Genomic DNA, 27,612 nt, shown 5'->3' on the forward strand with positions numbered 1-27,612 from the left:
GCTTTGCACACTCAGCATTCTCTATATGGTCTTTATGATGTAGTCACCTGAAATAGAAACCATCTGTTCAACTTTTCTGCATTGTACAGAGACATGGCGGGTAAAACATTATATAATATTTATAGAACATTTTCTTTCTTACATACACTACCAGACAAAAGTTTTAGAACACCACACTTTTTCTAATTTACTGAAATTTATTCAGTTTGTGTCATTGGACTCTGAAATGAAAGCATAGAACAAATAAGCAATTTGAGTTGAAAAAGAAATCATGGAATCAACGTATAGAGCAAAATATATTCTAAACTTTTGACTCATCAAAGTAGCCACCATTGGCAGATATAACAGCTGAACACATTCTTGGCATTCTTTCTACAATAGAAATCAAATATTCTTCAGAAAGTTATTCCCAAGTCTGTTGCAGAAGTTCCCATAAATGTGTGGCACTTGTAGGTTGCTTGGCTTTCACTCTTCTGTCCATTTCATCACAAACCAGTTCGATGGGGTTTAAGTCTGGAGACTGTGTAGCCACTCCATGTTTTCAAGCTTACCATCCTGTTCTTTTTTTCCTGAGGTAGTTTTGGCGTAGCTTGGACTGGTGTTTTGGTTCATTATCTTGCTGTAGGATGAACCTCTGACCGACTAGGCGCAGACCAGAGGGTATTGCATTGTTTTGGTTCAGGGCGCCGCTCACTCTGTACAAATCACAGACCCTGGATCCAGCAAAACAGCCCCAGACCATCACACTTCCTCCTCCATGTTTGACAGTTGATGTCACACACTGTGGAATCATCCTCTCGTCTACTCGACAGTGTACAAAGATCCTGCGTGATGAACCGATGCTTTGAAATTTTGATTCATCAGTCCATAATACCTTCTTCCAGCCTTCAGTAGTCCAATGGCGGTGTTTCGTGGCCCAGGAGAGCCTCTTTGTCTTATTCTGACATCTTAGCAATGGCTTTCTTGCTGCAGCTCGTCCTGTCAAACCTGCAGCTCGAAGTCTTCCCTTCACAGTTGAAACTGAGACTTGCTTACTACGACTACTATTAAGCTGTGCTTGAAGCTGTTGTCCTGTGAGCCACCTATCACGCAAGCTGTTAACTCTCAGAAACTTGTCCTCTGATTCCGTTGTGGCTTTGGGTCAGCCAGATCGCTTCCTGTCAGAGTTTCCCCCAGTTTCTGAGCCTTTTGATGGTGAAGAAAACTACTCACTGACACCTTGAATTTCTTTGCAATTTCCCTATAGGAAACACCTACATTTTTAAGTGTGGTCTGTCTCTCTTCCATTGTAAATTGCCTTTTCTCGTCATTTTGGTAGCAACACACTACTTTCTACAGTACAATACTGTTCACCTGATGCTCATGGGGGTCTCGTACCACAGCATGTTCCTACACTGCTTATGCAGACAGAGGGGGTTGTAAGTAATCAAGAAAAGTTGGAACACCTGTAGGAATTGGTAAATTAGTAAAATAGTATAATTCTGAAATGTACATTATTGTTCAGTTTTGGGTAACCAAAACTCTAATAATATAATTATTCATTGCCACAGACGGTGTTTTTGGTCATTCTTTTTAATGAGTAGAAAACAGAATACCAGCATTTTAAAGGGAGCAAAAATAAATCACTACTTTGAAAAAATACAACATTGGAATGATTAATAAAATACTGCATTATAAAATAATATCTGAATTCCACCAGGGTAAATATCCACCACCCATCTCTGATATGCACAGATATATAGTACATGTATTCATGAACAGCATTATGTCCATACATTTCTCTCTCACACAATGAAGCCCATTCCACCAATCCCTCTATTATGTGCATGTGCATCTATTATTATTTGTTTCATTGAATGATCTTTGGCAAAGAGTGCAAAAGGTAAACATCTCCCCATTGTTCAGTAATACAGAACCCTAACTCTGAGAATCCTGAGACTCAAATCACAATGACATTCATTTAGTCAGCAAAATATCAGTCTTTTAAAAAGTATTTTGCTTCTCATTCCTCCTTAAGCCTCTGAGCTTTGCTCAGGAGAGCCAGGGGTATCAGGAAGGAGGCTGATGTGATGAGGAAACAGGTCTCTGCTCCAGCAATCCAGTATACTGTGACAAAACAACACATTAAATCAATTTGAAGACATGGAAAAAAAATCCATCCACTGTCTGAAAAAAGTGCAATTGTTACTGTTGTCTCTTTTATGATGTGTCTCACCAGAAGAGGACACAACAGGTCCCAGTGCTCTGGCCAGGGCACCTAAACTACGCAGGATCCCCATCACAGTGCCCTTCTGACTGGCTGAACCTGCAGGAATATCCACAGTGGATTAACCAGTAAACAATCAAAAGGTTTTCATCAGTGAGGATTAAGAAGAGACTCACCATGGTCAGAAACAAGTGTTGACAGGCAAGGGACTACTATTGCAGCTGCTGTAACAACAGGAATAGCATAAAATAAACAAGTATTCCTTTAGATGAACACTATATATATATATATACACATACATATATATACTATATAACCTATAGAACCTTCAAAAATATAAATAATTTATCTTTATCAATTTACAAAATGCAAAGTGAGCTAACAAAAGAAAAATCTAAGTCACATCAACATTTCCTGTTACTACCCTTTGCCTTCAAACCAGCATCAATCCTTATAGGTACACTTGCAAAAAGTTTGTAGACGTAGTGGTTGGCTAAGGAAACTGGATGAAAAACACATTAAGCTTATTTCCCTTTGAAATCTGAAGATGTTCAGCAGTGGCATCAGCTCAGAACTGTCAGAAAACAGTGACACCCAGATACACCCATCTACTGTTTGGAGAACTCTGGCCAGAAGTGTTCTTCATGGAAGTTGCAGCCAAAAATCCATAATTGTGACATGGAAACAAGGCGAAGAGACTCAACTATGCATGAAAACATAGGAACTGGAGTTTAGAATAATGGCAGCAGGTGCTCTGGACTGATGAGTCAAAATTTGAAATATTTGGCTGCAGCAGAAGGCCGTTTGTTCACCAAAGGGCTAGAGAGCGCTACAACGAGTGTCTGCAAGCAACAGTGAAGCATGGTGGAGGTTCTTTGAAAGTTCGGGGTTGCATTTCTGCAAATGGAATTGTGGATATGGTCAGGATTAATGGTGCCCTCAATACTGAGAAATACAGGCAGACTGATGCTGTCTTGAAGGCAAAGGGCGATAACACCAAATATTGATTTCTCTTCTGTTCATTCACCGCATTTTGTTTGGTCAAATCCATTTTTTATCAGTTTAATGTCCAGGTGTGTATTTTGGCTGCTTGGATGTTTGTCCAACACACTTCTAGGTTCAATAAGAGTACAGTAAGATCAGATGTGATAAGAGAAATGGGCCCTGCTTTTTTATTTGTTGACACAGTGAAGGCAAGCACGACTCACCAAACGAGTATAGCGCCAAGCCAAGGTAAAGCACTGTTATATTCCATGACAATCCAATGAGAATAAACGCGGGGATCAGTGATATGATGGCCTAAAAACAGGAAACACAGTGCAGTAAGTTCAATGTTAGTGCAGTAGCAGAAACCAACTCATTGGTAAAGTATTTGTTTAGTAAATACAACGTGCCCTTACCACACGAACAGCCCCAATATGGTCCCCAGGCTTGATTCTGCGAGCGTAACCTCCCTGGATTAAAGCCATGATGATACCAATGAAGAAGAACATCTTTCCTTGCTGCATGCTGTTGAGAGAAAGAGGTTGCTGTCCAGGTTCTCTTAGTAGGACTAATGAAGCACACACCTTTATCTCTGAGTTCATACCTTGTAAACTGGAAACGCTGGTGAGTAAGAAAACTTAGTGTGAACTCCAGACCGGAGAACAGGAAGAGGTAGCAAAAATAAACCAGGCCCAACACTTGAAGCTTCTGCATTCCTGTAAAGAAAATACATCCCACGCATCCTATCAGAGATTCAAAGCTTCTTCATGCTTCAGAAATGGGTCAAAAAGGATAGACATTTCCCTCGCAAGAAACTCCATTAAGTGCAGTACTCACTGTCTTTTGAAGGTGGATCTTTTGTTCTAGTAACTGCTGAAAAATGGAACAAAGATAATGGGTTGAGGAAATCCCTGGAGTCCTCAGACCCTGATGATGAAGCCTAGGATGAAGCAACAGCATGATCAGTATCTCTCTAACAGAAACAGTTTGTAGCCACTTGACAGAATTATTATTTTAGAGTTTGAGTGCTTGTATATTTTAGAAGACTTTGGAGATATTAGGTAACCAACTTCAGCTTGATGGACTACTTCAGTATTTTTCAAATGAAAATACTTGTTGAACAAATGATGATGTGTCTTATTACTTTTTACTTATTGCTTTTACCACAAAAATGAAGTGAACTTTTTAGTACATATTGTAATGGTGTGATGTTCACTTCATCTGAGGTAGTTATTTAGTGTGGCATCTGTACTTTTACCTGAGTAATAAAGGTTAATACTTCTACATCAACTGTATGTTCTGAGTGATGTAAGTGATTCAGTGTGTTACACAGGAGTGCTTGCATAAACTAACCTTGACGTCCTTTGTCAATGTCTCTGGCAGCATAAGCCAAATAAAAAACAGATCAGCGATGCTGAAGGCCAAGGCAAGCAGGGCTGGGCTTTGGTAGAAGACATTTCCCGTTGCTTTGGAGCTGATGGCAAAGTAGGCTCCCATCAAAGGTCCCACGGTGAAACCCAGGGAGAAGGCAATGCCAATCATTGCCTGGTAAGAATAAAATTCAACAATTTATAGATGAAGGTTTTATTAACATATTCTCATATTCTCTCTTCATTCAAATGGACATAACATGGACATAAAAATATTTAGCGCCAAAAATACATTTCCTGTAACGGCCAAAAAAAAGTCTGCACCTACCATTCCTCTGTTCCGTGCTTTTGGGCAAGGCAAGTCGGCTACGACAGCAGTGCAGAGGCTGACGTTGCCCTTACAAATGCCCCCAATTACCCGAAACAAAAGGAACATGCTGAAACTCCGGGAAACAGCCCAGACCGCGTAGGAGGACATCAACCCCAACTGAAACACAAGGCATCCAATTAGGGCTGAGGGTTTATAGCATAAGCAGAACAGAAATGATGTTAAGAGAATAACTATAGTTCATTGGGTACACCAGCAAAAATTGATGTATCCCAATATACCAATCCTGCACTCAATCTTATCTCCATGAAGGTTATGGTATTCATAAATAAATGAGAGTGTTGTACTATCGAGTTGTCTTGTGCTGTGCAGATATAAAACGACATCTTCCACAATGATTATCTAATTGAATTACCAACTTTCTGATGCCATTTCACCATCAGGTTTCCAAATAAAATAACACCAAGGCTTACACTGTATCATCATAAGTGTGACATGCACTTTTACTCACTGTGGTGAGAATGAGAAGGGGTCGTCTGCCATGACGGTCTGACAGGGCCCCTGTTACAGGCGATGAAAGGAACTGGAGCAGGGAAAACAGCGACCCGATCAGTCCTAAAATGCAAATTAAAGAAGCATTAAACCCATAACCTACAATTATCCTAGCTTCTTCACATTAATAAAGTTATGTGTTTACGTCATTGCGATGCCAAGAGAATAGGAAAGCTCCAAGTCGAACATACCTCCAAACAGGACACTGTTGTACTTCTTTTCCATAGGAATCCCAACAGCCTCTCTGAACCAGTCCACAACACTTTGAAGGGATTGATACACGACATCCTGCCAATCAAGAAATATATCTCATGGAGACACCAGTAAAAAGACCAATTCAGCATGAGTCAGCATACAGACTTTAGTGGTTATGGTATTTATGGAACAGATTCTTCACACAATACCCTCTTTGTTCAGGGGAGCATCGCAATCTCCCCATTGTCCGCCCAGAAAAATCTCAACTCAGACTCACCTTATAAAACCACAGTCAAACATTTTTCTTCTCGTAACAAACTAACTCACTGTTTGTCACTGAAGTGAAACATAAATACAAGAGTACACTTCTTGAATCATCTTTTAAATCACTTTTTATCACAGACTTAATTCTGATTTGAATTAGTTGTTTTAAGCTGTAGCCCTTGTGATGCACACACATTTTGTTCTATTACGCCTCATAATTATGTCAGAATAGTCTGAAGTTCCTTTTCAGCCACTAAGCTGCATAACAAAAAGTAGCCAGAAGATAGGCATAAAAAATAAATCAATGAACCAACCTCAGTCTGTGCATAATGGTCCAAAATAGAAGGCAGTAGAGGTAGAATTAGAGTAAATCCCAGCAGGTCCAGCAGCAGGATAATAAACACAATCCTGATGATCCTCGACGACATGCCGCCTCCATCTTCTGCAGAATTGTTTACGGCAGCCATCCGTCCAACCAAGTATCTCTGTTCCTGTCCAAACACATACATCACGGCCATGAAAATAAATCTGACACATTACATTTAGTGTATTAAAGGTGCCAGTATGTTTTTATGAACATCAACAAGTAAAGCCTTTAGTTTTACAATGGATAAAGAAATACATGTGACTATCTGCAGGTATAAATCTGAATTTTAAACCCATACTCCAACATGTGGATTTATTACCATATAAATGTAGTTTATGCTTCTAAATAATAGGAATTCACTAAGGTATAAAGGCACAGATATGACCATATAAATATACTCAGCTTTAACTATTTCAAAGATTGTTTTTTCATCCACGGGCCTCTTTCAAATGTAATTAAGATAAATTTAAAACCCAAATTTGCCTTCATCTTTTAGACTTTACTGAACTGTTTCTCCAAAATAAAAGACAACATCGTATGTAAAGTATGTGTTGCAGTGTACAATGTAGAAGTGCAGAAAGAACATTTAATCCTCTAAACAGTATCCCAACATTTTACAGCAAATTATTCAATTTCTGCCACTGCTGTGAAAAATGTTATATTAAAATATATTGGTTGGAAATACGCCCATGGATAAATGAAAATGGATTAATGTTTTTCACAAGTTGCTGCAAGTAAATGTATAACTGAGCTCACACTTTCCATTTACTATCTGTACTTACAATAAGCCATCAGGAAGGAGAGAGCGAAAATGTAGCGTTCCGGGAAAGAGGAAACATTTCTATATGTCTTGGCAACCAACACGCCCACAAGCAGTCTTGCAGCATGCTCTAATAACTTAACGCAATTCCTAGTAATGGATAATTTGACAAATTACAGATTTCGATCCATAATTTATCAGCGTCGCCTCTTTTCCGACCTTTTAGTCCAACCCAACATAACCTATGTAACTAAGTATACTCACACTATTTCCACAAGCTGTTGAAATCAGAACGGTTGTTCACTCCGAACACTCGACCGCTTTGAGCTGCTTCGCTGCATCAGTCCATTATTATTAGTCCACACCAGGAAGCAGTGTCCTCTTACATTTCATGACAGGAATGTGTCGTAACCAGGCCACACACCATCACTAAAACGCTGCCTTTAGGTGAACCTCGTAAACTCGTATTTTTGACTTCTACTTTTATATTAGTTCTGCTGTCATGTTGAAACAAACTTTTAAGTTCAATGCGATGAAAAACACACATTCAAAGGCCATCGGCACTTAATCGTGTGCAAGCATTTCAATAATGCTCCGAAAAAAAGACCCAGCAAACTTGCCGGGAAATTATCACGCTTTGGGTTTTTCGTCGGCAGAAAAGTGTCTGTGGGCAAAATGCAACGTTTGAAAGCAACCACGAACTGCGCATAGATAATACGGCGCTGTTAATTTACCCAAATGTAAACAAATATTAGGTTAAAACACTGGGCTCTGTTGTCATTACACGTTTTAAACTTGTATTATGGCCCATAGTGTAGCTCACTGAATTAATTTGCAACTTTGGCATTATCCAAGAAACTACGGCATGCAAAGTCATTTCTAAATCACATTTAAGCTCATGGAGAGAAAAGATGCATAACATGCATCCTGTGTTAGTCTGTGTCTTGGTTAAATAGCAAAAGCCTACTTGTGAGACTGGACGTCTGCTCTGTGGTCATTTAAACCAGTTGTAGCCAACTAGCTAAATGATATTTGAAGCCATGCCGACATGTAATAGTACGTAAATACACCATGACGACTTTTATCTCTAACATTGGCATTTAAAAAAAAATAAATAAATAAAAAAAATAAAAATAAAAAAAAAAAAAAAATATATATATATATATATATAGTAAAGGGAAGAACATCATTATCATGAGCCGCGATAACACTCAAATAAAAATATACCAAATGGTTAAAACGTAAAAAGTTTATTGACATGTATTTAAATAAGAAATGTCACAAATGTATTCCTTTAGGTATTCAGTTGAAAACAGAAGTTTCAACGGCCCCTGAATGCAGCACCAGAATGACCACAGTGAGTAAGGTCATTAAAAGAGAGGACCCTAACTTTTATTGTTACAATGAATGTAAACATTTCTGCATGTTTTACAGCAATATTGTTTTGTTCACAAATTGCAGAGATGAAAAATATATTAAGGACAGATGTATGAATATATATTTATATATAAGGTCTCAGAGTCTCCAACTTAATTCTGAAATTTTATTTACTGAATTACATCAATTCAAAGTGTTAGTAAAACAGATAAACCATAAAACATATAATGAAAAAGGGGCTAAAATCTACATAGCATAAAAAATTAGTTTTCGTAACACAGTTATTTGAGAGCTCATCAAAGTGAAATATAGCTTCTCTCTCTCACACACACACACACACACACGTCAACAGTTGAAGCTGCTACTACGTCCGAATGTTATATTCCATGTCGCATGATGTGGCGCTTCAGTTCAGAGGTATCCTTTAGGTTCCGCCCACAATATTCACAAGTAAACCGTTTGTCTTCTTTCAATGAAGGGAGCAAGTCTTCGGCAGCTGCCTTAGTGGTTGTGAATGAATCTGTGGAGAAAAAAATTAATTAGTTTGGGCTGGTGTAACACACCATTTCCAATTCAGACTGTAACCTAATTGTTGTTAAACAGCCCTAAAAACATGTATGTGAGAATGCTCTTCATTGGCTCAGCATTCAACACCATCAACCCCTCAAAACTGGTCTCTTAGTCCACGGTCCTCCGTGATGAGACCACAGACAAAGAGGAGATAAAAGCACTGACCAGTTGGCGCCAAGACAACAGCCTCTCCCTGAATGTCAGCAAAGCTAAAGAGATGGTGGTGGTGTACTACAGGAGGCAACAGGGAAGCAGACGCTCGCCTATCCACACTCCTCAGTGTGCACAGCATAGATGACTTGGCCTGGTCACTACACACCGACACTGGTCAGGAAAGCTCGGCAGAGGCTTAATTTCTGCATGGCTGCATCACTGCATGGTACAGGAACTGTTCCAGTCAAAGCCTGAGAGCACTACAGAGGGTGATTGTACACCTCCACCACTGGGAACAGTTCACCACACCATTCATTCAGGGCATTTCTGAGAAACACTGTATATGGAAGGCAAACAGCATAATCAGGAACCATGGCCACCCCACGTCTGGCAGCAAGCACTGAAAGACTGAAGGACAGTTTGACTCATCAACTAACAATAGTCTATCCTATGGACACTGAACATACATCTGCAGGTACACAACAATGTGTACTATCACTTACCACTTTTACCAACCACAAGTCACCTTTTGTAAATGTGTTGTATATTTTGCAATTCTGAAGGTTGTTGTGCTCCTTATGGCTATGATGACCAGTTCTCTCATCTATAACATAACGCACTGTTAACACTGTGTTAATTTTGCACATGACAAATGAACCTGAATATGAAAAAAACTTCCAGACACAGTTGGAGCTATCAATATCCTCATACCCTGCCATTCTGTACACTGACAGAGACTGACCCATATTGATAAACTGGTGAGGAGTAAACTTAATGAAAACAAGAATTTTTTTTTTTTTAAACACACACAGTCATGGTCATTTCATTAAATTCTTCATCAATTCAGATTCTTACCTCTGAGCAAATGTGGACTGTCCTGATCACTGCATCTATTCTCTTTGCCTCCTACGATCATCCCAGCTTCCCTCTCAGTGTCATCGCTCCCTTCTTCCTCCTTGCAACATCTGAGAGTGTCCATTTTCTCCTTGAGATATTCATTCTCAAGTATTGGCATTTCTCCGTAAAGATCCGGTGGCTCTTCACAGTTTTGCTGGTTGTGCAATTGTTCTTGCTTGCAGTTTGCAACGGAGATATCTAAATTCTCCTTATGGCTTAACTTAAGTTGCACACGGTTAGGAGAAAGTATTAGAAAATGCCTTTCGATTGCAAAACTCTTTTCAGCTCTGTTGTTACCCTGTGAATGGTTTATTTTTGCTAAGGCACAGGTGGCCTGTTTATTTACCGTTTTCTGGGGGGTCTCGGTCAAACTGGTGCTACCCTCTAAAGAAAGGACATGATTATTATCTATAGCCTCAATGTCCTGCTCTATCTTCACTGTTATTGCCTCATCTGTTTTCTTGGGCGTGTTGTTTATGCTGCCATCATCATCCAAAAAACGGATGTGACGCAGTATGTTCTCTTCTACCTTTTCCTCGATGTGCAGTTTCCTTTGCTCCAGGACCTTAAAATGCTCTTCCGTCTTCTGGACAGTAGGTTTTGGTTTTAAATTCTCATACTGTGTGTGTGATGAGCTGTGATGAGCTTCATTGATCTGAGGTGTCATTTTCCCTGCAGTGCTATTTTCCGCTGGGTTCTCAGCTTGTGGAACATCGCTGCAGTCTGCAACCATGAACTCCTCAGTTTCTCCATCTTTGCTGTCATTGTGGTGGTTCTCAAATTTACACAGAGGTTCCTCTTCCCTCTGTGGCGTCCTACCATCCCTTGCCTCCAGCTGATCAATGCTCACCTGACCCACAAGCTCATGATTTCTCACAACCTGCACAAAAAAAGAAAAGAAAAATACAAACTTACAAGAACTCATACAAACAACTTCCACTGCAATAATTTTTTTAGAGTGGATCAAGAAGTCTGTTTCAACAATGGAACTATGGTTTCAATTTAAATCCTTAGCTATAATTTCCAGTGTAGTACTTTCTAATGGTCCAGGGACAACTGAGGCTGAATTTGCATTGTTTGAACTTGCTCAGTTGGACAAAACTGCAACAAGGTGTGTTATCAAGCTTACTTGCATTAAAACAGCCCATTAAGGCTGCACTGCGGTTCTAGTGTCACCTCTGAAGCTTTGACACTTCCACAAATGTTTTATTACAGGAAGGTGTGAGGTACAAGCACGACAATACTGTGTACACATAATTTCTAAGAACACTTAAGGCCAACATTAGATGGTAAAGGTTCCTGTTTTTGCACTTTTCTACCCATTTAGTCACACATCTATCCAGTGCTTGGCACCGGGGTTTTAGTGTGTGTGTGCTTGACAGCAAATGGATGCTTGAAGACACTTGAGCATGTGGTGAAGATCAAACTTCTCTGGATTGTTGACAAATGCTCTACGTACGGAGCCACGGACTACACACACAGTTGAAAAAAGCTCACATACACTGTATAAAAAGACACAATTTTTTTCCCCTCACCATTTGACATTAAATCAGACTGTTTTGGGTCAGTCAGGATTACCAAAATTATTTATGATTGCTAAATGTGAGAATAACGAAAGAAAGAATTGTTCATAACTTTCTTTTAAGTCAGAGGTTTCCATACTATAACATAAACTATTCAGGAAAGCCCAGATGATAATGATGTCATGGCTTTGGAAGCTTCTAGGTGTTCAACTGACAATATATGTGTCAACTGGAGACACACCCGAGGATGTATTTTAAGGTACACCGCAAACACTACTTCCTCAATTTCATGGTTATGATTGGAATTTGCCTAAGACTCAACTCACAGTTTCAACTAACGTTTAACAAGAACCCCGGCAGCCTATTTTTGTATCAGCTACTATACATGTGAAACACAAACAAATTAGCCCTCTGTTCTTTCTCAGTGGATGAAGTGGATCAATGCTGTCTTTGGACACAAAGGAATTCCAATGATGCACAGACGCGTTGACACGAATCCTCACCTGATGCTTATCACTCAGGTGTCCCTCCAAGTCACTCAGCTGGGTGCAGTCGAAATAGCAGAGTCGACACTTGTAAGGTTTGATGTCATCGTGCCTTGTCATGTGTAAACGCAGGTTTTCATTGCTGCCACTTGTGAAAGTGCATTTGTGACAGCGGAAGACGATGCCTTGAAGGTAACGTGACAGCTTTGCACGACGCACCTCTATAGGCACAACACGTTCCTCTGGAAACAAAAGAAACGGAGAAAACATAACATGATGGAAAAAAAAAAGATTCGAATGGTTGGGAACACGGAATCCCACCAAGCATCTGACCTACCCCGATGCAGGACGATGTGATCGATCATGTTGTTCTTGTTCTTGGTCTGGTAAAGGCAGAAAGGGCAGTGGAGGTCTTTCACGTGAGTAGGTTGTGAATGGCAGGTAGAGTGACCGGTGACTATGTGCATTTCCAGGGTTTTCCTAATGAAGATGGAAGAAGATAATGTAAAATGTGACTTAACTATATAACTATTTGGGAACAATTTGTGCTGTCATAAATTGTGAAACTGAATAAATATCCCAAATCACAGGTTAAATTGAAAGTCAAAATCAGCTTTATTGCCAATTCTGCTATATGTGCAGCACATACAGAGGATTGAAACTGCATTGCTCTAAGACCAACAGTGCAACAAGTTAAACACTAAACTAGAAACATAAACAGCTGATTAAAAAAAGATGTCAATGCATATAAATATAAAAACTTAAACATGACAGATTGAAGTGAGTCCAATTCTGCCTGAAGTGGTTGGTGCAGCACTTGCATTTGGCAGGTGCAAAAGAAGAAAGTCAATAAATAACGTACAGTATAAATGACTAATTAATGGAATTTCTGAACTATTTCTCTATGTCATCAACACACAAAGGATGATCCCTACAGGATATAACTTTTGTCCTTGATTATTGAAAATAACTTTTTCTCATCTATGTATAGTATTCGAAAGCTAGATGGTTGTCCATGATGATATAAAATGACGATACAAATTGTATCCATCTAATCTGCCATACTAAAGAACATGTAAGATATTTAAAGACATGAATGGAACAATAATTACATTTGTTTTTGCAGCATTTTATCATGCTGAAGACAGTCAACAAACGGTATTTTTGTTTGTGGTGGTTCCATTTTTATTTTTTCGTATATTTCTTTATCATTTGGTTTTCCAGTTTTATGCGTACATGTACTGTACTAATTGCCACAACAAATCTGACTCTGAATGCCAGAATGCTCATTACATACAAGGTGTGGGTTTTAGCAACATGCTAAACAAACGGTTATCATAATAAGACATACAAATAACATTCACAACAACAAACTGTAGCCAAGACTCACCTTAAACCAGTGAAAAAGTCACAGTCTTTGCACCTGAACATCTTCTTTCCATGGCGGTTCAGGTAGTGCCGTCGCATACTAGACAGGTGTCCAGTGTTGAAACTGCAGAACTCACAGTGAAGCAGCCTGTTGTCAGAATATGGTGATTCTTGTACATTTGCCTTAGAGTTGTCTCTATTCTGCGCCATTAAGTTGTAGTGGTTCAATTGCCGTTGCACATTCGGGGGCTCCGAGTAAAACGACTCTGTCAAAGCATAAACAACCAAAGTCTGTTAGTATGACTATTAAAGCAGTAGTGTGTGCTAATATGAATTTTAACTGTTGCATATATTATGACTTATAACACATAACATATAAGGGATGACTTACTTTCAGTCAATTCAGGATCTTCATCAAGTTCAGCAAAGTGTTCAGGCATTTTGTCAGTCGTCTGTGCCCCGTCTTCATCTTTGTCACCAGTCTCATCAGTCACATCGACATCTTGGCATTTGGAAATGACATCAGAATATCCATGCAACGAAGGACAAACAAAACAAAACATGTCATTAAGTAAGTCCCAGAACTCACATCCGAGTGAGTTTTTATTGTCCAAAAAGGAAACCTAAGGAGGCTCAGAGTCTTCTCAAGCATCAGGTCCTGGCCTGTAGATCTGACAACAAAGAACTGTGCAGCTCTGCAAGACACAACCTTAAACAGGGCATCAACTTAAAGATCCTACAAGGACTACAAGGAGGGATCGAAGACCATTTCACTTCCAGGGACCCAGCACGCATGCTAGCTGCAGCTAACATATCATTAGTAGAGGATCTTAATCACTTCTCTGCCTGATTTGAGAAAGGACTGGACAAAAGGGCCTCTCTCCAACTGGACCCTGCGGATCAGCCACTTACGCTCCAGCTAGAGGAAGTTCAGCGGACCCTGAGAACAGTTAAAGCCAACAAGGCTGCCGGCCCAGATGAGATCACAAGCAGAGTGCTCAGGGACTGTGCTTACTAGCTTGCAGGGTTATTCACACATACACATTTTTAACCTTTCCCTAACACTTTACTGTCTGATCAAGGCCCATTTGCCCGGAAAACTGCTCGAGTCTCTCTACTGCTGCTCGATAGAAAGCATTTTGTCATACTGCATAACTCTCTGCTTTGGAACCTGTTCAGCGGTTGACGAAGACAACTTCGAATTAGGGTAATAAAAACTTCCCAGGGCATCATGGGTATCCCACTGCCACTTCTGGATGACATTTACCAGTACATATGCTGCAGCGGGGCCTGTAACATTATAATAGACTTCACACATCACTTGTTCACTCTGCAGCCCTCTGTGAGACGGTATGGGTCAATGAAAACACGAACAGCCGCACTCAAGAATAGTTTCTATCAACGCACCGAACTCCCCTGCGTGATCATCTTCAATGTCACTTTAGACTAAATGTCATAGCACTTTATATTTATAACGAATGAGAGGGTGCGTGCACAGGTGAGGCAGGGAGTGTAAGGGTTTGTGGATGTAGAATCTATATATGGGCTTGGAGACAGTGGTTGCGATGTAATTTATTGTTTGTGGTGTCTTCTAAGGAGAGCCATTATAACTCCCTTCTTGTCAACTTGCAAAGAAAATAAAAGCATTTGGATTGAGTGTAGTCTGTGTGATGCTCAGTGTAGCAGACAGGCTATAAAAGAAAACATTTGGCTGCAACATTGGAACAAACTTGTGCTCAATACTAAGCCTACACACCACTATAGTATAATAAAGTCCAAGAGGCAGAGATAGCTAATTTCTATGAGAAACATCACATATATCAACATGTGTTTTCATGTTGCACATTGCCCAGACATGTGGTAGATGGTGCTGATATGATATGATGCCATTGCTATTATGCATGCATTACTGACCTGGATGTTTTTTGATAAAATGTCTCCAACACAGGCCAAGGACAGTCGTCCGATAAGTACAAAAATTGCACAGAAAAGGCCTGGTAGTCCAAGGTTTGTAGGAAACGTATTTGGAAAAGCTGGTGAGATAATGGGGAAAAATACATTCAAGAACTTACTTCCAAATAAAAAACATGCTGGGGTTCTGGGCAGTACTAGGAATGCTGTATTCCCAAATCAGTGGTTGTACTAATTAGCTAATTAGTGAAATTAGGGACGCTGAAGTCAAATAGGTACTCTGATGTTTTCTGGTTTCTTGAATATGTTTAGATAGCTTGGCTCTTAAGGTCAAATGTAGCAATGATGAAACTTCTTTCTGACATAGCCACATGATAACCAACTTGCCTGTGCAGTTGCAATTAATAAATTGGGGCAAAAAAGAAGTTTAATGTTTTCCGTCTTACTTGTTCTTTAGTGTTGATGCAGGCACATTCTCCAGTTTCTTGATGGCTGCCAGAGCTGCATGGCTGCGCTCATGTGATCGCAAACCTTCCAGCGACATAAATGTCCGCCCGCACTGTTTACAAGTGTTTTTGACTCCTGCTGTTTCTAACTTTGCCTGCCCTGCGTCCTCAAAAGTTGAGGGTGATGGCACAGGACTTGTTGGCAAAGAGGAGGTCTCTACTGGTGTCAAGTTCAGCTTGGTGACCTCCTCCACAGCCTCTAAACTGGGCAGCTCATCTTGCCTGTTGAGCTGAAAATGAACAAGTATTGATGGTCACATTTTGAAATGCATACATATAGATCAAGCATGTGGCAAAAAAAGTGGAAAAGATTTAACTTACTTGGATGTTTTCGCATTCTGGTGTTGTAGTAATGACAAAGGATGCCTTTCCCTTTGCAGCTTCCTTCTTCATCGTTTGTCTGTGCTGATCCAGGTGAAGGCAGAGCTTTTTAATTCCATTTAACTGTTTGTTGCAGCGGGCACATTTGTAACAGCCTGTGCTTTTGTACTTAAATCCTAGTGATAATACTGTAAAGTCTGATCTGAAATCTGAGCAATGAAAAGTGCAATAGTGGTCAATAAGCAGCTGAGACGAGTCAAACGACAAATGTCGACACATTTTACATTGGAGATTTGCACGTCCTTCGTATGCAGGCAGGTTGTAGGCCTTTTTGTATTTACATTTGTTGTACTTCTGTAGCAGCTTGGAAGTGTTAAGTCCATCCAGCTTGTGAGCCTTTTTATAGTGACTATACAGGTATTTCCTACATGATCCTTTATAATCACACATGTGGCACTTGTACAATGATCCCTTATTGTGTACTAGCAGTGAGTTTGATTGAGATGACTTCGGAGCTTGCAGTTCAGTGTCTGTGATGCTTACTTCTGACGCTTTGTTATTTAAACTAGCACCCTCAGATACAGAGCCCTGACAGCTGAGGACAGGTTGGTTTTTAGTTTCAGCTGAATGCTCAGAAACTGATTTTTCATCATGTCCCCTCTCATAGTGGGATCTCAGTTTTACAAGTGATGCATATACTTTGGGGCATTTTTTACACATGTATCCTCTTTCATTACAGCCTTTCCCCATTTTACACCCAAACATGTTGGCTGCAAATATTTCAGTTGTCTTAAGTTTATCCGCCCTGGCTCCAAGCGCTGGATGCTTCATTTGGCAGTGAGTGAGAGTTCCGTGGTGGCTGGCATTCACATAGGGACAACGTGGACATCTGTAGACTAATATTTTATTGTCTGCTGTGGTTGTTCTGCTGGATTGACATGACTCGAGGGTGTTTTGTGATTGCTGAGTTAATGATTCGTCAGGAGACGTTGCTGCTGGGTTCTTGGGAGTCTGCTTGTGGATTGGTACAAAGTGTTTTAAGTAGGCGTCCTTTCCATGCTTCCCTACGTAATGGCCTGCAAGACTCACTTTCTTGAAATAGGAATTGGAACACAGGACGCACTTGAATACACCATCTTTTGAAATCGCCCTGTCGTGAACACGCAAGTGTTGGCTGAGAGCAGTTGTTGTTCTGCATACATAAGGACAGTGTGGGCATCTAATCCTGACGTATTTATTCTTACTTAGGAAAGAAGCCTTTGATATGGATCCCTGAGTTCTGGCAGCCTTAGATATTTGTACTTTAGTTAGAGACAACAGTTTAGGAGCTGGTTTGAATGTACTTGGCATATTGCTCGCTTCAGTCTCATTATGTTCCTTCTTGAAGTGTCTTTTCAGCTTGGCAAGTGTTGCACATATGTGTGGGCAGGCTTCACACATGTGCCCACTAAACTTTAGTGTATCACCAGGACCATTAGTTGACCAGTTGACATTGCAGTTTTGCAAATGCACATGAAGACTGTCGGCCCTGCATGTAAGGTCAGGATGCTTCATGTGGCTGTGAGAGTGAACTCCTTGAAAAGAGGTATTGACGTAGGTACAGTGTGGGCACTTAAAGACGTGCAAACGCTGTGAGTCTTGCTCTTGTTTTTGATTTTCTTCAGAATTTCCACTTGAATCTTTTTGGTGTTTCATTCCACAGTGAATGTCAAGGCCGTGCTGTGTATCAAAACTTGCAGAGCAGTAAGGGCACTTGAAATTTGTGGAAGATGCTGTTGCTTCAACAAACGACTTTTCAAATTCAAGAGGCACTTGGTAGGACTCGAATAACTCGTGTATTTCTTCCGCCTGACTAGTTACACTTGCCTTCTTGCTGCCGTGATCATAATCATTTTCTTTTACAGAGGTAGGATTGCTACTAACCTCCATATGCTTTCGTTTCAGTTTCTTCTTTTTAAAAGCGAATGAGCTGGGCCCAACAAATAACCGAGTGCTCACAAATTCAACACTTGACGTCCGCTCTGGGTGTTGTTCCTGGTAGTGCTTATAGACTTCTGCTGCTTCTTCATGAGTGAAAACACACAACTCGCAGTGATAGCCAGACTGTAATGCTCCTTGTTTAAAACCCACTCTTAAAACCTCCGTGACAGAGAGTTTTAACTGGTGGGCTTCCCTTAAATGCATCTTCAAATGATACACATATTGAGTAGTGTATGGGCACTTATAGCACTGTAGGATCCTTTGTGTTTGTGAAGCTCTCACTGAGTGTGAAGCTGATACTGAGTTGGTGGTTTTCTGTTCAATTTCTGCTTCTCCAATTGATTCCTGCCTGACTTCTTGATTTCCAGCTGTTTTTGAATGCGACTGCTGCGTCTTTTTGAGAACCATAGAGGTATACTGATGGATTTGCAATGCCGCAACCTGAAATCCCTGATGTGCTCTGGAGTAATGCCTCATTACCTCAGTCACAGTGTTACGTCTATAGTTGCAAAAATGGCAGAAAAACATCTTTTCATCATCGTCATTCATAATAGGAAGAGGCAAATCAGTAGAAAATGAGAGCTCCTTAGCACGAGACTTGGATTTTTCAATTTCACTTCGAACCAAAGCTGTGTAATTAATAACACGTTTACCGTTGGAATCATGGGGTTGGTGAGTTTTAGCTTGATGGGTCAAAACTCCCAATATAGTTGGATTTCCAAAGTTGCACTTTTGACAGTAATACAAGTCTTCAGCATGTGCATAAACATTAACCAAGGAACTTTCAACTTTTGTTTCCTGTTCTTGAGCTGTAGGAGACATCCCTGATTTTGTTTTGTCCTCCACAGATTCCACTGTCTTTGTTTTGGGTAACTTCGAATGATTATTAGAAGATGCAGCTTTGTGCTTTGGATTTAGCAAAGACAGCGATGTCTTCAATTGCTCCAACAGCTTAGCTCTGTTTTGTGTTTTCTGAGAAGAATCTGTGTTGTTCTTTGGAGACATAGAGTCATTTATGGTGACAAAATTTGGAGGCTTTTCCGGTGTCTTCTGTGATGTTGCAAGTGAGGTGACATGAGCAGACTGTTTGATTTTATCTATTGATAATGCTTCATCTGGATGTTTTTTTTTATAGTGAACTTGCATAACAACAACCGACTTATGACTAAATGTACAGTGGTTGCATTTATAGGAGGGCACTTCTGTTCCTTTGGAGGTGGGATGTTGGGGTGAACTTTTTACTTTCTTACAGGGTGTACGGGCACTCTCAGAAGACCGCTCTCCTGATGTTTCTGGACTGGGGTTTCTTTCACATTCGTTCAGCTGAGGTGACTCCTCCTGGCATCCAGTTCTCAAATACTGGCAGTGCAACAAAGAATTGTCCACCGCATAAGTTGGGTGCTTTTCCTTGTAATGTTCTTTCAAGGACTTCAGTACGTTGGTGGTAAATGGACACACAAAACATTTGAAAACCAAATTGACCTCATGTGACTTCATACGGAATACATCTGGGGAGTCTGGATGATTTTCCATGTGGTGATTCTTGAGTTCATCTGTGCTTGAAAACTCCACTGGACACTCCAGGCAGCGAAAAGTTGCACTCCGATCATTTGAGTCCTGAATGTATGCAGCATTACATCTGATGTAAAGGTGGTCTCTCTGATAATGGGCAGACACACTGCTGAGGCTCACATCCTTGTAGTCACAGTGCTTACAAAAATAAACTGTTGGGCTTTCCATGTCTCCATTAAGAAGAGGAATGTTCTTTTCTTCATCATCTTCACCCACTTCAAATGAAGAGCTGCTTGATAACTGCTGTTTAAGTGTATGGTTGTTCTCTGGGAGCTTTGTCTCTTTTATATCTGATTTTACTTTTTTAGCAGAATGACAATCTGAACGTTCACTATTGATCCTCTTGCAAACTTTTTCTTTGAATTGCTCATTTTGTTTTGTAATCAAAAGTGGGTCATTTTGCACAAAATTGTCAGGCTTTTTAGCGATATCAATCATAGACTTTGCAGTGACTTTAAACACGCCACTACTGTTTGTGCTGGAGGCTGAGGGGGATCCTTGCAAAATCAGGGTTCTGTTGGTGTTATCAGAACATTTTTCAGGGGGTTTCCCATCTGATCTAGGTAATCCTGTAAAGTACTTGGTGATGGTTTGCAATTGCCTTTTTGAATCCTTTGGTGAGTTAAGTGTGCATTTATTTTTTGAGGTAGATATAATTGAGGGAACTGATGGAGTCTGTTTTGCTCCTGCAGCGTCACTGGAGTGCAGGTTTTCAGAATTGACTAAAGTCCCTGTGGCGTTGGGATTTTCTGATTTCCTCTGACACCGTCTCTCATTTTCATTTAAATGCTTTGTTCCAGGGTATTTTAACCCAGCCTCTCTGAGAGCAGCATCTACATCAAAGCAGTGGACCTTGTTAAGGTGCTCAAAGAGGTACACCTTAGATTTAAAGATCAGCTTACAGTGACCACAACGGAAAGGCTCAACCGGGGTTTCTTGACTGGCTCCTTCATGGTTGACTCGCTTTATGCGAGCAGAGGTGGAAAAAGGCATTGAATCTGAGGACATAAGGAAAAATAATGACTAGGTTTGATTTGATGGATTGCATTAGACTGCATTGAATGAACACACACATATAACACGTACCGTCTTGCATCTTGCGTCCTCCTCTCAATCCAGAGTTTTACGTATAAAGACACAGCTGTAATACAGCCAGAGGTTGAAAGCAAACATTAATGAATTGTTATGTAAATTTTAATAACAATATTGCCCAGGCTTTCCACACTATTTGAAAATACAACCATTAGTAATTCGGTTTATCTCAATACGAGTGACGAACATTAATGACTTCCATTAATATTAAAGAATATTAACTTTTAAATATTTCAACTACTAACTATAAGAACCTTGATCAGAGGTCGAAAGCAAATGGTGATGCATTGATTCATTTAACAAACCAGCATCGTATATTCTGTTACTCAGTTAGCGCGGTTAAAGGGCACTACTTAAGGTCCCACGCTGTTTTTTAAAGACATACCAAACTCTACTCAATAATTAATAGAATATCAGTTCTACAACAGTAAAACATCAACAATAAAAACAACATGAACAATCGGTAACTCTGTTCTACATTCAACCGGACGTGAAAGCCTTACTGAAAAAAACTGGCATAGTCTCTGTCAACTCAATGAGGAAAAGGCAATTTTAACGTAAGATAATACGATATTCAGTGTGTACAATTTACGTACTTAAGCACGATGACAGGCACAGGATGAGACTTAAGATGCCATATTTTGGCAGGCTGATGAACATAACACGGGAAGACCACACACCTCCGCCATTTTTCCCGCGAGTCCAACTCGCTTTTGGTTTCTCCTTCCGCTGTCCGCTCCAACGACGGTATATTCACTTCCGTCAAACCTTCAAAATCAAATGGACCAATTTTTCATTCGCACATCCTATTCTCTCACGATTTCAAAGCTAGATTAGAATAGTTGCAAAACTATAATGAAATTATAGAAGAGGAAAACATTTAAAACATGCATGTTTTCTAGACAAACTAAATTTCATCTGATATTAAATACAAACTAAAAGCATGCACACATTACATTACATTGCAATTTAAACTAAATTATTATCCGTACGATCTTATTATCGTTACACGTTTTTACATTGGCAACACACGAGAGGCTTTCAAACTGTATTTTAGTCAGGTGTCCATTGTATCCAGTTTGGTAAAACAACAAAACAAAAAAAACAAAACAAAACAAAACAAAACAAAACAAAACAAAACAAAACAAAAAACATTGACACTGACATTACAGAAAGGCTAACTCTTTTTTTCTTTTACTATGAACCTCATTGGTTCCGGTTCCTGACACTGTTTCCACTGGGGCGATGATGTGGGACGTACCACAACACAGTCTATGGGAACAGCAGTGACCTGATAACCACCTGTGCTGTAGTTAGCCTTCATTCAAATCTGAATGTTCTCTGCTACTATAACCTATAGTGTAAGATTGTTTCACAGCTATTTCACACGCGTTTCTTTTCAGTACAAGTTGAAGTTGATGTGCGTCAAATAAAACAGTTAATTTAAGATGGAGATAGCAGACCAGCAAGCTAGTAGCTAATATAGCTTCGCTGCTTGTTCTACTGACATGCAATTTGACTTTACAACTAGCCTTTCAGACTGTTACGGTATTTAATGCTGTTGTTCCAATGGAGCTCGCTTTCTGGCACACATCTTTGTGTCGTGGATTCACTGTTACACAAAAGGAATGCCCGTTGTAGCAAGTCAGCTCTGTACAAAGCCATTGTTAGCCACTGATTGTTCTCATTTGTGTGTTCAGGCGTGACACCTTTGGAGTAAAGTAGAAAATGCTCATATGATCTCAGAGAGACACCATGTTCCAAGCCAAGCTGACCGGCCAGTTAACTCTGAATACTCTGAGGAGAATTCATCATGGAACTTGTTATCCGTGCCTATCCGTCCTGCCAAACTGCTTCATCCAAAAGAAGGGGGTGGGGACCAAATATGGTCTCTACTCAGAGTCCAGTGTGTTGCGAAGAGGTTTTTATGGACAAAGTGCAGTCCGTCCATCACTCCGAATATGTGAGGGGCACCACAGTGAGAGAAGACCATTCAGTCTGTCAGCTGCTAGTATTGTGAATTCATCCCCAGCGCGTGTCCAGCCCTATTTACGACTGATGAGGCTGGATAAACCTATTGGTTTGTACATTCATTTTTAATTAATATCACAATAGATTTATATATTATGAAATAGCTTACTGGCAGGTTGTAAAGACAGTAGTGGTTGTGTTACTCATTCAGATATTATGGAGTTAAAAGAATACATTATTACAAAACAGGAAGTCAAAATAACACATTATAATTGTTATATTTTGCACCTTTTATGTTTAAACACCTGTAAATATATTTACAGTACCTACAGCTATATTGTTTTATGAGCTATATTGTTTATATTAACTAATGTATAAAATTGTCACTTTAACAGTTGGCTTCTGAAGCTGATGCCAATATCTGATCACTGATAATGCATAGAATAAGTATTTTGGAAAAATGTCTTTGTAAAAATGTAACTTAACATCAGATCAGGCTTTGTAAATACATATGGTTAAAACTCAAAATTGTTATTCATGTTACTGAGTACCAAGAAAATATAGTTAATGTGAAATGTAACTTTTATACCTCCAGCCAAACCAAGAGTGGAGAAATTGTACATAATGAAACATGTAAACTGTGATCTGACTGTAAAAGAGTCGTGCTGCTCTGGGTTACTGGTATTAGAACAACTCATGTTTTTTCAGAAACATACTTCACAGCTTTAGTGCAGCCAAAACTGCAGCACCTTTTTGTCAATGTTATGTTATTTCAATTTTACTCTTCCACACTACAATTGAACTGTCACAATCCTATTGTCGCTCTTACCAGGCAATTCATGTCTTTGCTGCCTCTCTTCTTGTTGGGATGTTTGTCTCTTTATAGATTCTCTTTAATTGCATCCATTTCAGGTACATGGCTGCTGTACCTCCCATGTACATGGAGTATTGCTCTTGCTGCGGACCCTGGATGTCTCCCAGATCTAGGCATGCTCACTCTGTTTGGTACAGGTGCTCTGCTGATGAGAGGGGCTGGTTGCACCATCAATGACATGTGGGATAAAGACTTTGATAAAAAGGTATCAAGAACTAAGATACATTCATGAAAAGGTTTTGGCAACATATATTACAGCTTTCCAGTATTCATTAATACATTAATTTTTAGAAAACATTCTTGATCCATTGTTAGTTAAATAAATAAATAACAACATACTCAGAGAGGCTGTTAATCCTAATTTAGTTTCAGCCTTGACTGAAGCAAAGTGTTGATGTTTCTCCGCAGGTTTTCAGGACAGCCTCTCGACCCATTGCATCAGGAGAGATTTCTCGAATGCAGGCACTTGTCTTCCTGGGAGGCCAGCTCTCTCTTGCACTTGGGGTTCTTTTGTGTCTCAACTATTACAGGTATCCAAAAGCCATCAGTGTAATAATGAGTTTGTGAAAATTTATCGAGGTTCAATTTCAACTGCATGTGCAAAAGGAACACAGATACATTTGTGCAGCAGTAGCTCAGGAGGTGGAACAGTCGTCCAATAACTGAAAGGTTGGCAGTTCGATTCCATCCTATCCCTAGTCTGTCCAATGGAACAGGAATGGACAAGCGCATAACAAACCAATGCATTATTGTTATTATTACATAACATAAAGAAACCGGGAAAGGTTAGACAAAAAAACATTATATGGGCTCAATGTGGGTAATGTTGCAACTGACATTGCCCTTGATGGTAAGTGTAAGTGAGTTATAGTGTCTTGCAAAGGCAATGTATCAACAAAAGAATGCAGACAAAATTGCTTACATACAGTATATATACTTTTATTCATTACTATGTAATTGTCTCGACAGCATTGCTTTGGGTGCTTCTTCCTTATCTCTTGTCGTCATCTACCCACTGATGAAGAGGATCACCTACTGGCCACAGCTGGTTTTAGGTATGTGCTCAATAAAATGATCATGGCGTGTTCTGTATCTTAAGTTAATACGTGAAATGGTATTCAGTAGTTTGTACTATGTAGCATGCCCGATAATGTCGGCGAATGCTCCTAATGAGACGACTGATGGTGACCAGGGGTTCTCCTCCCAGATCTGACCAGGGCATCACTGAGCTCCTGGACAGTTTGAGGTACAACCTGTCAGCGTCACATGGACCGAAACTTATGTCCCAGAGGTGTTCTATTGGTTTTAGGTCAGTCGAGCGTTGGGGCCACTCAGTGGTACTAATTCCTTCATCCTCCAGGAGATGCCTGTATACTCTCACCACATGAGGAGCATTGTCATACACCAGGAAGAACCCAGAGCCCACTGCACTGACATAAGGTCTGACAGTGGACAATAGACATAGTCTAGCCTGTAGAAGTGTCTCTGTCCCTCCATGGATATATTCCCCCAGACCATCAGAGTTATCCACGTGTTAATGTGTGTGCTTGTGTGATCAAATGGATAGATGTGTCTGTGACTGTAAGCGCTTTGAGTACCAACAGGTAGAAAAGCGCTGTATACCATTTACCATCACTGACCCATCACCAAACCAGTCATGCTGAATGTCCAGTGAGCACAAGCCCACTAGGAGACATCAGGCCACCCTCATGAAGTCGGTTTCTGATTATTTGGTCAGAGACATTCATTCATTTTATAGGGCTCTGGCAGTACTCAACCTGTTTTCCTCGAACAAAGGAGCAGATTCCGGTCCTGTTGATGGGTTGAAGACCTTCTATGGTCCTCTCCAGCTCAGCCCTGTCCAGAGTACTGCTTCCTGGAATCTCCTTCTTGTTCTAGAGGCTGTGCTGGGAGACACAGCAAATCTTCTGGAGGAGCTGGATTGTCTGTGCAACTTCTGTAGGGTCCAGGTTTCGCCTCATGCTACCAGTAGTGACATTGACCCTAACCAAATGGAAAACTAGTGAAAAACAATCAGAGAAGACTGACTTCCACCTATAAAACCATTCCTGTTTTGGGGGTTGTCTCATTGTTGCCCTTCTAGTTCACTTGTGAATTTCACACCAGAGCAACTGAAACTGATGAACAACACCCTCTACTACTTTATTGACAATCCCAGAAGTTTGAATCAACTTGATGATATACTCTGTATCCCCACTGGCAGAGCTGATGTTGGTCTCATTTCCCTCTTCCCCTCTAGGACTAACTTTCAACTGGGGCGCTCTGCTCGGCTGGTCTGCTGTTAAGGGCTTCTGTGACTGGTCCGTGTGCCTCCCACTGTATTTCTCAGGAGTGATGTGGACACTGATATATGACACAATATATGCACATCAGGTGAAGTAGGCATCTTCACAGACCTCTACATTTTTTCACAGTTTTTCAGTCATTCAAAGCAAGACCCAGGCCTGACTCAGAGTGGGATGAACAGCACTCAACAGTCTTAGTGGTTATTTTTTGCATATACAGTGAGTTTTATTATAATTATAAACCAGAATACATGGGTGCGAAAATGTTGTGAGAACACAAAATTCCCATTGCAAACTATTATGTTTTTAAAAACCTATTTTACATTGTGACATTTTTGTCATTTCATCATATACTGATGCATTGTGACACTTGCATGTTCACCGGTGTAGTGAAAGTACGTAAAAATGATTTTCTGATGCTATGAATTTTCCCTTTATTATCTCAGTATAGTAGTATCTTAGTAATTATTCCAGGGGGAAAAAACTGTATAGGAAATTTGGCACCTTAATAACTATACTCTGTCTAATCTGTTATGACTTGCTTATATTACACCACACTACTCCAGGATGTGTGAGTCGTTAGCTGTATAATTTATAAGTATTCCTTCAACTTCTAATGACTTCCATTTGGAGATTGGAGTCTACTGCTTGTGTTACTGTGTCACTAAGTAATGAAATATTGATTAAGTCTGTCTTTGGTGACAAGGACAAGGAGGATGACGTCAAGGTGGGAGTCAAATCTACAGCACTGAAGTTCCAGGAGCAAACCAAACCTTGGCTGAGTGGTTTCACAGTGGCCATGCTGTCAGGACTGGTTGTGGCTGGGGTCAATGCTGAGCAGACTCTCCCTTACTATGCTGTACTGACCACTGTGGGCGTTCACCTTGCACACCAGGTGAGGAACATAATGTGCAGTCTGAATGCTTGCTGCCTGAGTCAACTCTTACAGCAGAGTTAAATTGAACGTGTACGTTGATAAATCATGTTCAATCAGCATCAAGCCAAACACAAGTTTCCCTTTAAAATATGTCACTTACTTCCCTCTCTTGTAGATTTACACACTGGACATCAGCAAACCAGAAAACTGCTGGAAGGAATTTGTCTCAAACAGAAACCTTGGGCTGTTGTTATTTTTAGGGATTGTTGCTGGCAATTTGTGGAAAGAAAGGAGAGAGACTTTACTGCAAAATGAGGGAGCATCCACATTAGAGAGTTAGTCAGTGCACAGTGTATTTTATAACATTATGTGTGACTTTAACCCACAGTTGTTGGGAATGTTTCTCATGAAACTTCATTTTAGTTTTTCATCATCTAGGGTTTTACATTATATTATATGTTAACATTACTTCTGTATTAAAGACTCTTGAACCTGCAACATGTATTGTGTTGCTGGTAAACACAAGTTCCTGTTGTGTCATCATAAGTATCATTGGAGGTGTGTTTTGGAACCTCACTTCGCCATTAATGGTGTCACCACAGACATCCAGCTCCAAATACTTTCATGTCAACAGAGGGCTCAGTCATTATGGTCTTATCTTCTTAACAGACGTAAAGTGAGATGAAAATCTTTGCTTTAAACCTGCAGAAAGTGAAAGTGCTTGGCACCATTAGGGGGCAGTGTGACCCTAAACTGGTGAATAAACTGCACAATTTAAGTTTAGAAACTGAAGATTTTATTTC

The 27,612-nt window shown here is 40.1% G+C and overlaps 3 protein-coding genes across 4 annotated transcripts; 1 reads left to right on the forward strand and 2 right to left on the reverse strand.

The window, feature by feature from the left end:
* Positions 1–1,554: 1,554 nt before the first annotated feature.
* Positions 1,555–7,437, reverse strand: mfsd10 (major facilitator superfamily domain containing 10). The gene is made up of 13 exons (XM_047590894.1): positions 7,291–7,437; positions 6,214–6,390; positions 5,632–5,728; positions 5,400–5,503; positions 4,889–5,047; positions 4,544–4,735; positions 4,028–4,130; positions 3,795–3,906; positions 3,607–3,715; positions 3,415–3,505; positions 2,383–2,430; positions 2,216–2,305; positions 1,555–2,106 (listed from the first exon to the last, which is right to left on the reverse strand). Exons 2-13 carry the CDS (start codon positions 6,364–6,366, stop codon positions 2,003–2,005), a joined length of 1,362 nt encoding a protein of 453 aa, XP_047446850.1. The 5' UTR covers positions 6,367–6,390; positions 7,291–7,437; the 3' UTR covers positions 1,555–2,002.
* Positions 7,438–8,260: 823 nt separating this feature from the next.
* On the reverse strand, positions 8,261–21,516 carry LOC125012540 (zinc finger protein 462-like). 2 transcript variants are annotated; one of them, XM_047592530.1, is made up of 11 exons: positions 21,378–21,516; positions 20,776–20,830; positions 16,138–20,687; positions 15,757–16,046; positions 15,314–15,432; positions 13,791–13,901; positions 13,422–13,665; positions 12,369–12,511; positions 12,050–12,273; positions 9,982–10,903; positions 8,261–8,923 (listed from the first exon to the last, which is right to left on the reverse strand). In XM_047592530.1, exons 2-11 carry the CDS (start codon positions 20,783–20,785, stop codon positions 8,781–8,783), a joined length of 6,756 nt encoding a protein of 2,251 aa, XP_047448486.1. In that variant the 5' UTR covers positions 20,786–20,830; positions 21,378–21,516; the 3' UTR covers positions 8,261–8,780. The 2 variants fall into 2 exon arrangements, with proteins under 2 accessions (XP_047448486.1, XP_047448485.1); XM_047592529.1 differs by lacking the exon at positions 8,261–8,923 and adding an exon at positions 8,931–9,730.
* A 499-nt stretch (positions 21,517–22,015) lies between these two features.
* coq2 (coenzyme Q2 4-hydroxybenzoate polyprenyltransferase) lies at positions 22,016–27,455 on the forward strand. Its single transcript, XM_047590908.1, has 8 exons — positions 22,016–22,142; positions 22,482–22,861; positions 23,665–23,831; positions 24,035–24,156; positions 24,596–24,681; positions 25,887–26,020; positions 26,639–26,827; positions 26,985–27,455. The coding sequence occupies exons 2-8, from the start codon at positions 22,537–22,539 to the stop codon at positions 27,147–27,149; spliced, it is 1,188 nt and encodes a 395-aa protein (XP_047446864.1). The 5' UTR covers positions 22,016–22,142; positions 22,482–22,536; the 3' UTR covers positions 27,150–27,455.
* Positions 27,456–27,612: the final 157 nt, after the last annotated feature.

Source organism: Mugil cephalus, chromosome 8 (genome assembly GCF_022458985.1).
Source record: "Mugil cephalus isolate CIBA_MC_2020 chromosome 8, CIBA_Mcephalus_1.1, whole genome shotgun sequence".
NCBI lineage: Eukaryota > Metazoa > Chordata > Actinopteri > Mugiliformes > Mugilidae > Mugil > Mugil cephalus.